Source organism: Halichoerus grypus, chromosome 6 (assembly GCF_964656455.1).
Source record: "Halichoerus grypus chromosome 6, mHalGry1.hap1.1, whole genome shotgun sequence".
NCBI classification, from domain to species: Eukaryota; Metazoa; Chordata; class Mammalia; order Carnivora; family Phocidae; genus Halichoerus; species Halichoerus grypus.
This window is the reverse complement of record NC_135717.1, coordinates 118677665-118691649: the sequence shown is the minus strand read 5'-3', so window position 1 is coordinate 118691649 and position 13985 is coordinate 118677665. Positions and strand designations below refer to the sequence as shown.

At 45.5% G+C, this 13985-nt stretch overlaps 1 protein-coding gene across 1 annotated transcript; it reads left to right on the top strand.

The window, feature by feature from the left end:
- LOC118532417 (keratin, type II cytoskeletal 2 oral-like) lies at positions 1-5566 on the top strand. Its single transcript, XM_036087042.2, is given in 11 exon segments — positions 1-208; positions 211-257; positions 260-559; positions 677-897; positions 1789-1849; positions 2375-2470; positions 2966-3130; positions 3484-3609; positions 4150-4367; positions 5094-5128; positions 5460-5566. Coding segments are annotated over 11 exon segments (1584 nt in total).
- Positions 5567-13985: the final 8419 nt, after the last annotated feature.

Below are 13985 nucleotides of genomic sequence, written 5' to 3'. Positions count from 1 at the left end.
ATGATGAGCCAGCAGTCCAGCAGGCTGTCCCAAGCCACCAAGGGCTTTAGGGCCTGCTCTGCTGTTGTGGTGTCTGGCCAGAGCCGTATCAGCCCCACTAGGTCCCAGTCAGCCTCACGCTCTGGGGGAGGCAGTATCTCCCCAGCCTGTGCCTTGGTAAGGGGTACCTTTGGTAGTCAGAGCCTGTACGGCCTTGGGGGGAGCAAGAGCTCTCAATCAGTGTGGCCAGAGGTGCCGCCCAGACTGGGAGCTCAGAAAGGGTTGCTCGGGTGCCTTTGGAGGGAGCCTGCGTGGGGCTGGCGGAAGGGGCATGAGAAGTAGCTCTGGAGGAGGCTCCTTTAGCAATAGAGGGAGACCTGGTGGTTTGGGAGGCATTCCTGGTGGAGCCGGGGGCCTTGGGGGCTCAGGGGGCTTTCCCCTCAGCATCCAGGAGGTGACCATCAACCAGAGCCTCCTTCACCCCATGAACATGGGGATCGACCCTCAGATCAGGGAGGTGAAAACCCAAGAGAAGGAGCAGATCAAGACTCTCAATGACAAGTTTGCCTCCATCGACAAGGTGAGGGCCCACGGTGGGGAGGGGGCCTGGGAACATGAGGCCTAGGTTGGGGCAGTGGGTCTGCCCATGAGCCAGAGGCTGGGCAGGCCATGACCTCTGCTCCCTGGTTGACAACAGGTGCAGTTCCTGGAGCAGCAGAACAAGGTGCTGGAGACCAAGTGGTGCCTCCTGCAGGAGCAGTTGGCCACCTCCAGGGCCAGCGTCAATGACCTGCAGCCCTTCTTTGAGTCCTATACCAGCTGCCTCCAGGCTCACCTGGATAGGCTGCTGAGTGAGCGGGGTCAGCTGGATGGGGAACTGAGCACAATGCAGGCACTTGTGGAGGAGTATAAGAGGAAGTGAGTGATGGAGGTGCTGAGAAAGCAGCCACTGGGTCTAAGTGATTGTGGTGCAGGTCAGGAGGTTTTCCTCAAGGAATCTGTAGGCCACAGGATGGGGTGTCAGGATGTGGGTCTGATGAAAGGAGGATCTGCTTTCTTTTGATATTTGTGTTGGTGCCAAGGAGAATGAGATGTATGTCACAGAGTGGGCATCTAGGGGACCCCCTTTAGACAGAGGCAGATATCAGGCACTTTGGCATTTAACAACAATGAATCTCATACTGTGCTGCTTACCGGGATCACTTCGGGAGCTTTATAAATTCTGAATGTCCAGGTTGCACACATGACTCATTGAATCAGAATTTCTGGGCATGGGAGCCAGGCACTGGTAGCTTTTATAGAGCCTCAGGTGATTCCAATGTACGGCCAAGAGTGAGGAACAGTTAGAGAATGTTGGCTGATGAGGTAGATTCAAGGGGAGGTAGGACACAGATGGAGAAAGGAACAGCTGGGAGCTTCAGGTGTAGGTGGGAGGTGGCTTGGGAATGACCATAGGCTTTTGCTCATGAGGACTAGGCTGACTCCTTGCAGTGGAGAATCCAGAGACCTGCATGAATGTGTTGCCCAAGGACACCAGGGGTATGTGCCAATTCCATCACATGTTTTATCTTCTATTTCCAGTATTCTGGAGTGTCAGAAATGGGGTGCTAGTGTGCTCTTAAAGGCCCTACCATTGTAACAAAGCATGCTACTCAACTGGCTTTAGCCTGATCTTATCCAGGGAATAGTCACCTGCAGCTCTACCCCAGGTTACATACCACCTCCTGGAATAAACACCTTTCCCTGGGCACAGGTGCACATACCCTTGGCTCAGCCACCCTCGAACATGACCTCTCTCCTTTCTTGTAGGTATGACGATGAGCTTAACAAGAGCTCAGAGGCTGAGAATGACTTCACGGTTCTGAAGAAGGTGAGCAGGCCAGTGGGGAAGAACAAGCCAGCACAGGGCTCCTCCCATGGCACAAGGGAAGGGGGGGATGGTGGCATCTTCCCAGGGGTGTGAGACTGGATAGAACTTTGTCCAGAGCAGGATTCCAAGTGTTGTCCTGTTGTTGATGGCCAGAACCCAGGACAGTGCCAGCCTTGCATCTGAGCCTATGCCCTGAGGCCTTTTTTTCTGTAGCTAAGATATCTCTCAAGTGTGCTTGGCTCAACAGTTGCAAAACTGCTTTGAGCCAGTCCTTACACATTACAGTTTATTGCCAACTATTAATAACTACCATCCTAACTATCCAAGCTACAAAAACTGATAATAATGATCTTTTCTAACACCGAGCTCAATTATCAAAACTCTACTGCAAGTGTAAGGTCTGGTTTAAGTGATTTTTTGCTTCCTCAACCATGTAAACATGGTATCAGTATTATTAAGTGCAATGGTAACTAATGAGAGTAATATTGAAGCTACGAAGGCGGATTCTCTGTTTTTTACTTTCAGGATGTGGGTATATCCTACATGACAAAAGTGGACTTGGAAATAAAAATGGAGAGTCTGACCAGTGAAGTCAACTTTCTGAGAGCCCTTTTTGAAACTGTAAGGACGTTTATACTTTCTTCTAGGGTGGAAGCCATGACATGGGGTATCAAATCTTGCTTGATTCTGGGGGATTCAGCTTCCTTTGTGAAATCTATTTGGCAGCAAACATTTGCAAAGTCTTTCCCATCTTTATCCCTATTTCTTCTTCATTTCTTCAATTTTACAACTCCTTAATCATATTGCTTATGTTCTCCCTCTTCTCCTTCCCATGGCTTCAGGCTTTCAGAATCTGCAGTCCATGCCTTTAGAATCTGCATGTACATAGACTCCCAAGGGAAATGTGTAAAAGGAGAGTTAAGGGTAATCCCTCACTGCCTGCTTGGAATTTTCTTGCTGCCTGGTTTCTGGATCACTGTCTTGTCCCCTTGCTTTCCCTTCAGTAAGATTCAGTTTTCTAGACCCCACAACATTCCTGAGCCAGTGCTTGGAAGGTTCAGGGCATCCTAGAGAGTTGGTGACACTGCCCAATGGTGTGCTCCTGTGTGCATGTAGGAGTACAACCAGGTCCTGTCGGAATCCAGTGATATGTCCATCATCCTGTCCATGGACAACAACCGGCATCTGGACCTGGACAGCATCATCACCGAGGTCAAGGCCCAGTATGAGGAGATCTCCCAGAGGAACAAGGCAGAAGCTGAGGGGCTGAACCAGGTCAAGGTAAATAAGGGTCCCTTCATCAGTCTAGACTCACAAGCTTTTTCCAGGGCTCCTGCTCCTTCACCTCCAGCCCCTCTTGGCACCATCCCAGATAATGCACACTTTGTTCAGTGGAAACCCACTGAAATATCTTTCACAAATACCTATAACTTGCAGTGTTTTTCATTCTACTGCCTGATATTTTTAAGGGCAACTGTGATTTTTAGTTAAGTGATCCTTTCCATTCTAAATGCCTGGTGGACTTCCGTGTAATATTAGGACTTTCTGGATTGACTGCACTTCTATTCTCCTTTTCATACACATGTATTTGAGGGTTAGGGATAATTTCTCCCTATCTGCTCATTACCTTTCAGCTTGGGGAGCTGCAGACTACAGCCAGCAGGTATGGTAATGACTTGAGGAGCACCAAGAATGAGATTGCAGAGCTCAACAGGATGGTCCAGAGGCTGCGGGCCAAGATTGAGAGCATCAAGAGGCAGGTGGGTGTGACTCCCCAGGGCCTGGGATTTTAACTCTAATGACAGTGGTGCTCTGAGATGCCAGAGGGGCACCTGAACCCAGCAGGCTGGAAAGTCTTTCAGGTCCTTATTGGAACCTACAATGCAGCTTCCAAGGTAATACCATACAGAGTGATGGCTTCATGTATGTTACCTTTACTCTCACCCATCATCTTCAAGATAGAATGATTTTCCCTCATGTCATTGGTTGTGGCCCCAAGACTCCATGAAATATGTGGGACTGAGTTACTGGGGTCTCATACCATGGATTATCCCTCTTTAACAGATTGGGAAGCAGGTGATCAATATCTCTGGGTAAGGATTCAAATGACCATTGGAATTTCTTAGCATAGTGTAGCTCCATGGATGTGAATGATATGGGCAGAAGAAGTTAGCATGGTCAACCACACAGCACACAGGTTAGAAGTTTTCATTAAGAAGACAGATGGAGACCTGTGCTCACCTGCCATGTGCCCAGGTAATTTTAGAGATTCAATCCTTCTCTTCTTTCTCCTCCTTCAGAATACTAACCTGCAGACAACAATTGCTGACACTGAACAACAGGGTGAATGGAACTTCAAAGATGCTCAGGCCAAGTTGACAGAGCTCAAGAAGGCCCTGCAGCAGGCCCAGGAGAACTTGGCCTCTCTCCTGCATGACTACCAGGAGCTGATGAACATCAAGTTGGCATTGGATGTGGAGATCGCCACCTACAAGATGTTGGATGGCGAGGAGTGCAGGTAGGGATTCTGGCCAAGGCAAGGAGGACAACTTGAGAATCAAGTTTCAAAGGATTGTATGGTCCTTGGTTAGACACAGTGGCAGGGGACAAAGGAGTGTCTCAACAAATTCTTGATTAACTGAATTATACTGCCTAGCACTCTCCTCTCTGGGCTCAGGGACACCAACTTTATCTATTTGTTAGACCTGAATACTTAGAGCTTCCCAACAGGCATGTAGTGCACCCCAAAGGCCAATGCCAGCCAATCCTGATATGGTGGAGAATACAGATGGGTACTAGGTGGTTCTAGTAGCCTGCTTCTCCTATTCTCCAAACTGGTTTCCATTTCCCTCCACATTAGTCACTCTTCTTTGCCTCTCCATTTCTGGCAGAGATAAGAGTTGCATCACCTCTGGTATAGGCCAGGCACTGTGCTAGACATTCTTTATGGCTTAATTTACTCTTCTCAACAAACTGATGAAGAAGTATATTATTCCAGTTTTGCCAATGAGGGAACCAAGGCCAAGGTGATGGCAGAGTCAAGTATCCAGAGACACATTATATCTCTGTTTCTCTGTATCCCCATCCTAGAACCCCAGGGAAGCCCTTCTCATGTCTAACTTCAATCCCTGAAGCTGCAGCTCATATTATTGTACTCTGGCATCCCAGAGGATAATTCTGAACAGAGACGCTGAGAGGAACCACCATGAGGGTTCCATGATATTTATTTTGTTTTCCTAAACAGGATGTCTGGGGAGTGTCAGAGCCCAGTGTGCATCCGTGAGTATCTTATGCACTCCATTTCTATTGTTTGACATGATTTCTCATGATTTTGCTTCAGCTCCTCTACCCACAGATTGCTTTTTCTATAGCCTGACTGCTGGAGTAAAAGAAAGAGAGGGACAAAGGGAGAGCCATATTTGGGTAAGACTTATCTAATGTCCTGTGCAGTGCATGTCCTGCATTTGCCTTCAGACAAAGAACTCCCTCCCATGGGAGGGTGGTCTCTCCTCTTTTTGGATTTTTCTCTGCCACTCATTCCTTAGATAGGAATGCATGTAGTGGGCATTTAGACAGCCAGGTGACACTGAGCGGCCCATTTTCTTTGCAGTTGTGGTCAGCCACACACCCGGCAGCAAGAACATTAGCGCTGGGGGCAGCAGCAGCAGCAGCAGCAGCAATGGCATCTGGGGCGACAGAGGTGACCAGGGCATCTGAGGGGACAGTGAGTCCACCAGCATGGGGAAGGACATCCAGTCCAGAAGCACAAGCACCTCCACAGATCATAGTCCCAGCCTGGGCAGCTCCTCCTCCTCCTCAGCTAGGATTGTGCAGACTACCACCAGCCATGACCGGCGCTCCTGCATCAGATGCTGAGACTGAGCCCTGATGCACACCTGTAGAAATTTCCCCTGCCTTTAACCACACCTCTCTACCATTGCTCCTCTCTCGCCAGGGTTGGTGATACTATACTCTCATCTGCTTGGAGGCTCAAAACCAAGAAGGGGCCCAGGTAGACATTGTCCAGTTAGGAGTTTGTTCCTGAGCCCATCACTCATCCCACTACCACCTATTGTCCCCTTGTATATAAACTCTGCCTTGCCTCCTCTCTGCTCTGTTTCTTTTTCTTCATTAAACTGCAATATATGATGATGGATTTGACTCTCTGAGTTTTTCAGAGTAATAGGGACCCATGATGTTTTCTGAATCAGAGGGCAACGCACTCACAGTGTGACCTGCAGGAAGTTATGCTAGCAGCTGTGCATGGAATGAGTGAGAGATGAGGAGAGGGTGAGGGTGCTGAGGGAGTCTTTGAGGGTAAGCCAACTGGGTCAGACTTTACGATTTGCCCAACTGCCATGCTGTGCTTCACTCTTTCTGGATCTATCTCAGGGCAGACCACACCCCGGGGCTGAAACACTTCTCATACTGGCACCAGTGATCCTTGCCAAGAATTCCAATTGGCTCAGTGACAGCCAACTGACTAACTGCAGTGCCCAGCCTGGGTCACCTCAGTGGGCAGCCTTTCTTTATTGCCTCCTTTGGGGACTTTGGGCCACAGTGGTGGGAGAACATGGTCAAAAGCTGTTCCTATGTCCTCATTCCTTATGATTCAATGGTAGTTGCCTCCTTTCCCAGTAAGACTCTGCAGCATTCTGCCTCCCTTTTCCTCTCACAACCTGAGATCTCAAGGCTCTGGAAAATCAATAAATGAAACCAAGTTTTGTTTAGTAATTTCCACCTGCTCAGACATTGTTCTGAGAATTTCACAATAAATAATTTAATCTTCACAATGATCCTATGAGGTAGGCATGATTATCCTCACTTTACAGATGAGAAAAAGGAGAACGGAGACATCACTCTATGCCAAGGGCTGCAGTTAGCAAGTGGTACAGCCAGGGTTTGAACATGAGTAGTTGGGCCCTAGAGTCCATGCTTGTAACTTGCATTGTATACTAATATCATATGCGTGGTTTTGTTTTTTTCATGATAGATTTGGACGGTGGAATGTCTCTTTGGTCTTTGAAGGCAGATGCTTACTTTATTCAGATCCCTGCTCTGTCCTTGGTTCTGAAATCTGGTCCAGCTATCTGGGAGACTCTTCTATTTCAAGAGGCTGACACTTGTCATCACTCCTTCCAAACTTGACTTCTCAGCCTCACCTTTAGTTCTGACTATTTGCATGTGCTCACAGATTTCCTGCTTAAGGTCAAGTAAACATTTGTTTCAAAACTCAACTTTAAAAAAGACCCAGACCTTGTCCATTTTGTTTTGTTCCTTTTAAAGCCAAGAACAACAAAAAAGTCTCAAAGTCTTTATGGATAATAAAAACTTACATAATTTAGCATGTTTACCTTTTTGCCTCAGCTGCTGGGGAGTATTTTTCATTGGATGATTAGAATACTTGCTTCCTTTTTAAAAACATGGATTATTATTATTATTTTTAGAGGGAGAGAAAGTAGGAGCAGGGTGGGGGGAGGAGGGACAGAGAGAGAGGGAAAGAGAGAATCTCAAGCAAACTCAATGCTCAGTGCCAAGCCCAGCATGGGGCTTGATCCCACGACCCTGAGATCATGACCTGAGCTGAAATCAAGAGTCAGACGTTAAACCGATTGGGCCACCCAGGTGCCCCTAGATTATTGTTTTTTATTTAACTCCCTTATTATTGGGATGAGAGGGAAATAAAAATAAAGAAAATTGAGAAGGTAGTCTTCTCTTGATTGTAGCTAAGCTCATAATGAGCAAATTGGAAACTGGGCATTCACAGAGGAAGAGAGTGATTTAAAAATATTAGCTGTTAGTATTGTGATAATAAAAATAATATCTGCCTCTCAGGGATGTTTCAAAGAATACATGAAATAATATACATGAAAGTGTTTTATAAAATGAAAATATTCATATATATATTGTACTACATGTGTGCAAATTTTGATTAGCAACTATATTATAAGCTCTTTAAAGAGAGGGACTATGTCATATATTGTTTGTATGTTATGTAATACTGGACAGAAAATGTTTACTTGTTGACTGATGGACTGATTAAATAATATAATGCATGCCAGAGCTCAGCACAGCTCCTAGAATAAGACAAGTACTCAATAAATGGGAGATATTACCATTATTATTTCAAGGTTTACCACTGTCAATTAATTTCTGAAGATCAGACTCTCAAGGCTAGAAATGACTTCAGAGGCCCTGAAAAGGAATCCCCATTTAGATACTGAAGTCTTCTCTAAAACACCATTCCACAATCAGCAGCCCACCTTCCTATGGAAGGTAACTTCTCTCTTTCACAGAGGTTGCTCGGCTGAGTCCTACCTTATAAATTCCACTCATTGGTCAAAGTTTTTTTTCCCCTCTGTGGCCATAGGGAACAACCCTAAGTTCTCCTGTGCATGACAGTCTACAAATGTTTGAGGATGGATTTTCCTTTCATTGGATTCCTTCTTCAGGTGGACTTTCTACTCTGCTTTGGGGTGCCCACTGCCATCCTGGGTGCTCTCCCATAGACACTTCATCCTCTGGACCTCTGGAACCCAACCCAGACTTCCAAGAGTGGCCTGACTAGCCCAGGAAAAGAGTGGGCATGGGGCTTCTTGTTGTGTATCCTCCAACCTTGTAGGTGAATTTGGCAGATCCTTCCTGTCACTGACTCATCCTGAGCTGGTGCCATTTTATACAAGCCATTCAGAAACTCTGTTTCCCCGTGCTGAACCATACAGCTGCTTTGCTTGAATACGTCTGTAGGGTTTTACTTTACATTAGTCTCTGTTAAATTTTTCTTGTTATATTTGGCTCAAGCTCTAAACTGTCAAATTATTTCTGGACTGTGATCATGGCATCCAGCTTCTTATTACTCTGACCATGTTCAGGCCAGTTGTAAATGTGAGCTATATGCAAAGCTGTCCTTGCTTGGGTGTACTGGAAAGAAAAACTGCTATAAAGGAAAAATGACCTATTTATAATAGAAGAGAAAGGTGTTATATTTAATCTTAAGGGAAGTAGCTTTTTAAAAACCTTTTTATTATAGAAAATTTCAAATAAATATAAAAATAGAGAGAATAGTGTAATGAATGCTTGCTTCTGTATCCATTACCCAGCTCGACAATTAACTCATTATCCTGTTTCATTTCTATTCTCCCCACTCCCTTTACCCCTCCAGATTATGTTGAAGCAAGTCCCAAACAGCATACCATTTTATTCATACATATTTTTAAAGTTTCTCTAAAAAATAAGGACTCTTTAAATAATATAACCATATTAACATTATCACCCTTAACAGGATAAACATTAATTATTTAATATGATAAAAAACCAGTCCAGTGTGTCAGTTCTATTCTAATAAAATAAAAAAAAAATCCTGTCCAAGTTCACATTTCCCATAATATCATTAAAATCACTTGTTTGAATCAGGTTCTAAATCATGTTCATGCATTGCAATTGGTTCATATCCCCCTTTTTTATTCCTTGTAATTTATTTGTTGAAGAAACTTGGCCATTTGTCTTGTGGATTTAGTGTCCTACAAAGTTAGTGGCCCCCCACCTCCACATCTCTGCTGTGATACTGTTCAGCATGGTCCTCTTTCCTTTGTCTCTATTTTTAATGATCATACAATAAAATGGACCTTTTGGGGTGAACTATTCTATAAATTTTAACACAGTTATGCATGTATAGATTTGTGAAGCCACCACCACAACTGGGGTACAGAACAGTTTCATCACCCCCCAAAACTCCCTCATGTTATTTTTGTATAGTGACACACTCCCTCTACCTCTAACCATGGGCAACCACTGATTTGTTCTCTGTCACTATAGTTTAGTCTTTCTGAGAATCTCGTATCAACAAATCACACAGTGGGTAACCTTTTGAGATTAACTTCTTTCCCTCAGCATGCCTTTGAGATTCATCCAATTTGTTGTATCAACAGTTTGCTTCTTTTTATTGCCAAGTCTTCCATGGAATTGATGTACTATGGTTTGATTATCTCCTCTCTTCTTGAAGGACATTTGAGTTGTTACCAATTTTTGTGATTATAAATGGAGATGCTATAAGCATCCATGTACGTATTTTCGTGTGAATGTAAGCTTTTATTTCTCTAGGGTAAATACCCAGCAGTGGGATTTTTGGTCATATGGTGTGTGTTTAACTTTACAAAAAATTGCCAAACTGTTTTTAAGAGTGGTTGTGCCATTTTGCATTGTATGAGAATTGCAGTTAAATTGCATCCACCAGAGCAAGTTGTCAGTATTCTTAAACTTTAGCTGTTCTAAGACATGTGTAGTGGCATGGCTCTTTGCTTTGAAGAATATATTGATTCTTTGCTTTTGAAGGGTGAGATCCTCTCCCTCCCTCTGCCCCCATGGAAATCTGGAGAGGATGAGACAAACAGGCGTTTGTTACTCTGCGTACAAACTTAGAGGGATTTTGAATTTTCAAGGGAGATCCAGGATAAAAGGCCAGAACTGCACCATGGAGAGAAGCGGAGGGTGAGGAGGGCTCAGGGAGCAACAGGGGCCCCTGCAATAATGTTAGGAGATCACATGTGGGCACCACAGTTAGGGAAACACTTCCCAGGGGATGATGATGACATTTCTAATACAGGGAATTCACATGAGGAAGTGGAGTCATTCCTGGACTGTACCATCCTATCTCTCATTACTGCACATCTTCAGCAAAGGAAGAGGGTTGGTGGGCAGCTGTGGGCCAGAGTGGACTGGGGGCAGGACAGTGGTCTTGGGGACTGGGAGCAACAGGTAGGAAGCAGATGTGTGGTAGACTGATTGGGGAAGGTCTGGCTCAGGGCTCTACAGGTGTGTGGAGTAGGGGGAGGTACTGAACTCCCTGCAGAACTGAATGGGGGTTGGATATTTGGTTGATTAAGGAAATGAGGTTGGAGGACTTTGAGGGTATCTGGATTACATTTAAAGCACAGACCTTACCATGTTATTCCCCCATCAAGTCCTTTAATGCTCCCCATTGCCTGAGGGTGCAATCTGACATCTTCATGACATATCAGACCTTCTTGAAGGGGCTCAGCTTATTTCTCCAACACTCTCCCTGAATACCATAACTTTTTGTGTACTACCTGTACCAGAGAGCAAAATGCCTCCATTTTCTTAAACACTCAGTTATTCCAAGTCTTGGGTCCTTTGCACATACTTCCTTTTGGCTAGAATACTCTCTGAGACCCCATTTTTCTTCAGCTCTGACATCCCCTCTTCTGGATAGATCTCCATGTATGCCCCTCATCTGTGTCACCAGCAGGTCCTTGAGAGACCTCTATCTTTTGCAGTACTTTTGTATTGACACGTCTGCCTCCCTTGCTGGACTGTGACCCAGCAGTCTGAGCAAACACAGAGCAGGCAACGGCCATTTTTTTCTTTGTGACTGCGGCACCTGGCTGCAGTCCTGGACCCAGAGCAGATACTAGATAAATGAATGAGGGCTGAGGATTGAGCATCCGTTCAGGGGGCACTGTCCAGATCAGGGAATAGGATTCAGCTGGGCATGGATGTGTCACTGGTGCTATGCTCCCTCCAGGTTCTTCTCCATCTGCCTCATGAGCAACCCAGTCGGCACCATGCTGAGACCCTGTTTCCCTACACCTGTAGTATCCTCTGGCCTATTGGACAAGCTGCCCCAGCTGAAAATGAGATAAAGTTAGGCTGTCATGATGTGTCAGTAAAGCCGTGCTGGCCCTGAGGTCTCATGGTGTGTGTGTGTGTGTGTGTGTGTGTGTGTGTGTGTGTCTGTGTGAAGATCTCCCGAAATTTATCTTGAGCTCATGTCCTGAGGCTCCCATCTCTACCTTGGCTCCAGGGTCCCTGTGGCTCTCAACGTCCCGGGTGTGCCTCCCATTTCCTTCATCAAGATGGGAAGTTTTCAGTGAAGGAGGCTGCATCTCAACTTCTGCATCTTATCACCTCCCAACCCACTATCCAATAGTGAACTAATCGGAAAGGATATGAGATGGACTTCTTTATTGGATCACAATGCAACATAACCTTGTCCTTAAGAAATGTAACACTGTTAGTGAGTAGTAGTCTGCCCTGCAAAGTCAGTGCCAAATCCTGGTGGCTGTTGCAGTTAGGAGGCAGAGTCTACCTGGTTATACTAAATTCCCTACAACAGACAAGTTGTGCTACTTCTCAAGCATTCTTACTTGAATTTCCACCAGAGCTGTAGCACGTGTTTATTTAGTTTTACTGAAAAGGGTTTCTAGCTGAGGGGCTGCTTGGGTGGCTCAGTCGGTTAAGCGTTGGACTCTTGGTTTCAGCTCAGGTCATGATCTCAGGGTCATGAGATCAAGTCCCATGTTGGGCTCCCCACTCAGTATGGAGTCTGCTTGGGATTCTCTTCCTTTCCCTCCTCTTCTGTCCCTTCCCCCACTTGTTCTTTCTCTCTCTCTCTCTTTTAAATAAATAAATAAATAAATAAATAAATAAATAAATAAATAAATAAATTCTTTAAAAAAAAGAGCTTCTAGCTGAGGGCTGAGCAGCAGAGTGGGGTGGGGGATGAGATTCAGCCCATTGACTGAGAACAAAATTCTGCACTCCTGGGACTATATCTTTTTGTGGGGGAACACCTTCATCTAACCTGCCTTCACAGCCTGTGCCATGGTAGGGAGTACCTTTGGCATCCAGAGTCTGTACAGCCTTGGGGGGAGCAAGGAGATCTTGTTCAGTGCTGCTCAGGCTGGGGGTTCAGTGTGGGGTTGCTGTGTGGGGCTGGGGGAAGAGGCATGAGCGGTAGCTCTGGAGGAGGTTCCTTTAGCAACGGAGGCAGAACTGGTGGTTTTGGAGGGGGTGGTGCGTGGTCCCTGGTTCTGACAGAGCCCTCTCTCTGGGGACCAGATCTGCCTTGGCAGGCAGCAGCAGCAGAGCTGGGCTTTAGACATTGTGGGTAGGGCGTAGGGCCTAGACTGAGTGAGGGGCTCCAGAGAAAGAAACCTGGACATTTGGGGATTGAGCCATGGGAAGAACACTGGATTGGAGCCCTATCTATTGCTGGATGATCATTTGGGGTTTATCTGTCCTCACTGTGTAACTGGAACAGGTTCCATCTCCTCTTTGATCCTCATCGTCCTTATCTTTACAGAGAGACCTTTGGAGGTCTCTAATCTTTGAGGTGTTTCTTAAGTAACACTTCGAGTGGGAGGTGGCTCTATGTTCTTGTAATTTGTTTTTATTTTCCTTTCTACAGCAGGATGTCTAGGGCGTGTCACAACTCTGTGCATCTCTAAGTATCTTACATATTTTTTTCCCTTGAGGTTGGGTTAAATACTGCTACCGAGATTGTGTAACTACTTCCCTTAGGATAAAGCAGAATGATTCAAACTTTCACAAAGGGAAAATAGGTCTCTATATGACAAAGGCATCATTGAGTTTTCCACATTCCCACCTCTTGGGGCTAGAGGAAAAGAAGAATGCATCTGCTGTTATTCCTTATGTCTGCCTCTGCCACAGCTGAGCTCACTCCTCACCACCTGCTGTGGCCACCTACCCTCTAATACTCCTGTGTGCCTCTCACTCCCCACCCCTCAGCCCCGAGCACCTCCACCTTCTCCATCCATCCATGTACCTAGAGCAGGAAACAAACATTCCCATTACCCCAGATGTCCCCAGCCTGGTCTCTCTTCCAGCTACCCCTCCCACCCCATCCCCACCCCTGAAAGGGCTAATCTGATTTCTCACAGCATGGGTTAGTTTTAAATGTTTTTGTATTTTATAAGCATTTATCAGTAGAATCATACAGTTTGTGTCTGGACTCTTGCCTAACACAATATAGCAAGATTCCTCCAAAACCAGCTATGTGGTTGCAGATCATTCCTTCTCATTAGTATGCTGCTATGTGGCTAAACCTGGTTATTTACATGCTCTACTGCTGTCGGAGATGGGGTTCAAGTCCAGTTTTCAGATATTATGGACAATCCTGCAATGAATATTCTAGTACATGTCTTGTGGTGAATACATGAATGCACTCAATTGTTTGTGTACATCTTGTAGGGTCCATAGGGTATGTTGGGATTGTTGGGTCCATAGGGTGTGGTATGTTCAGCTATAACAGATACTCCAAACACTTAATATTTCCTTTCTTTGGTAGTTTAGCCTTTTTGGAGGGGGTACTATCATA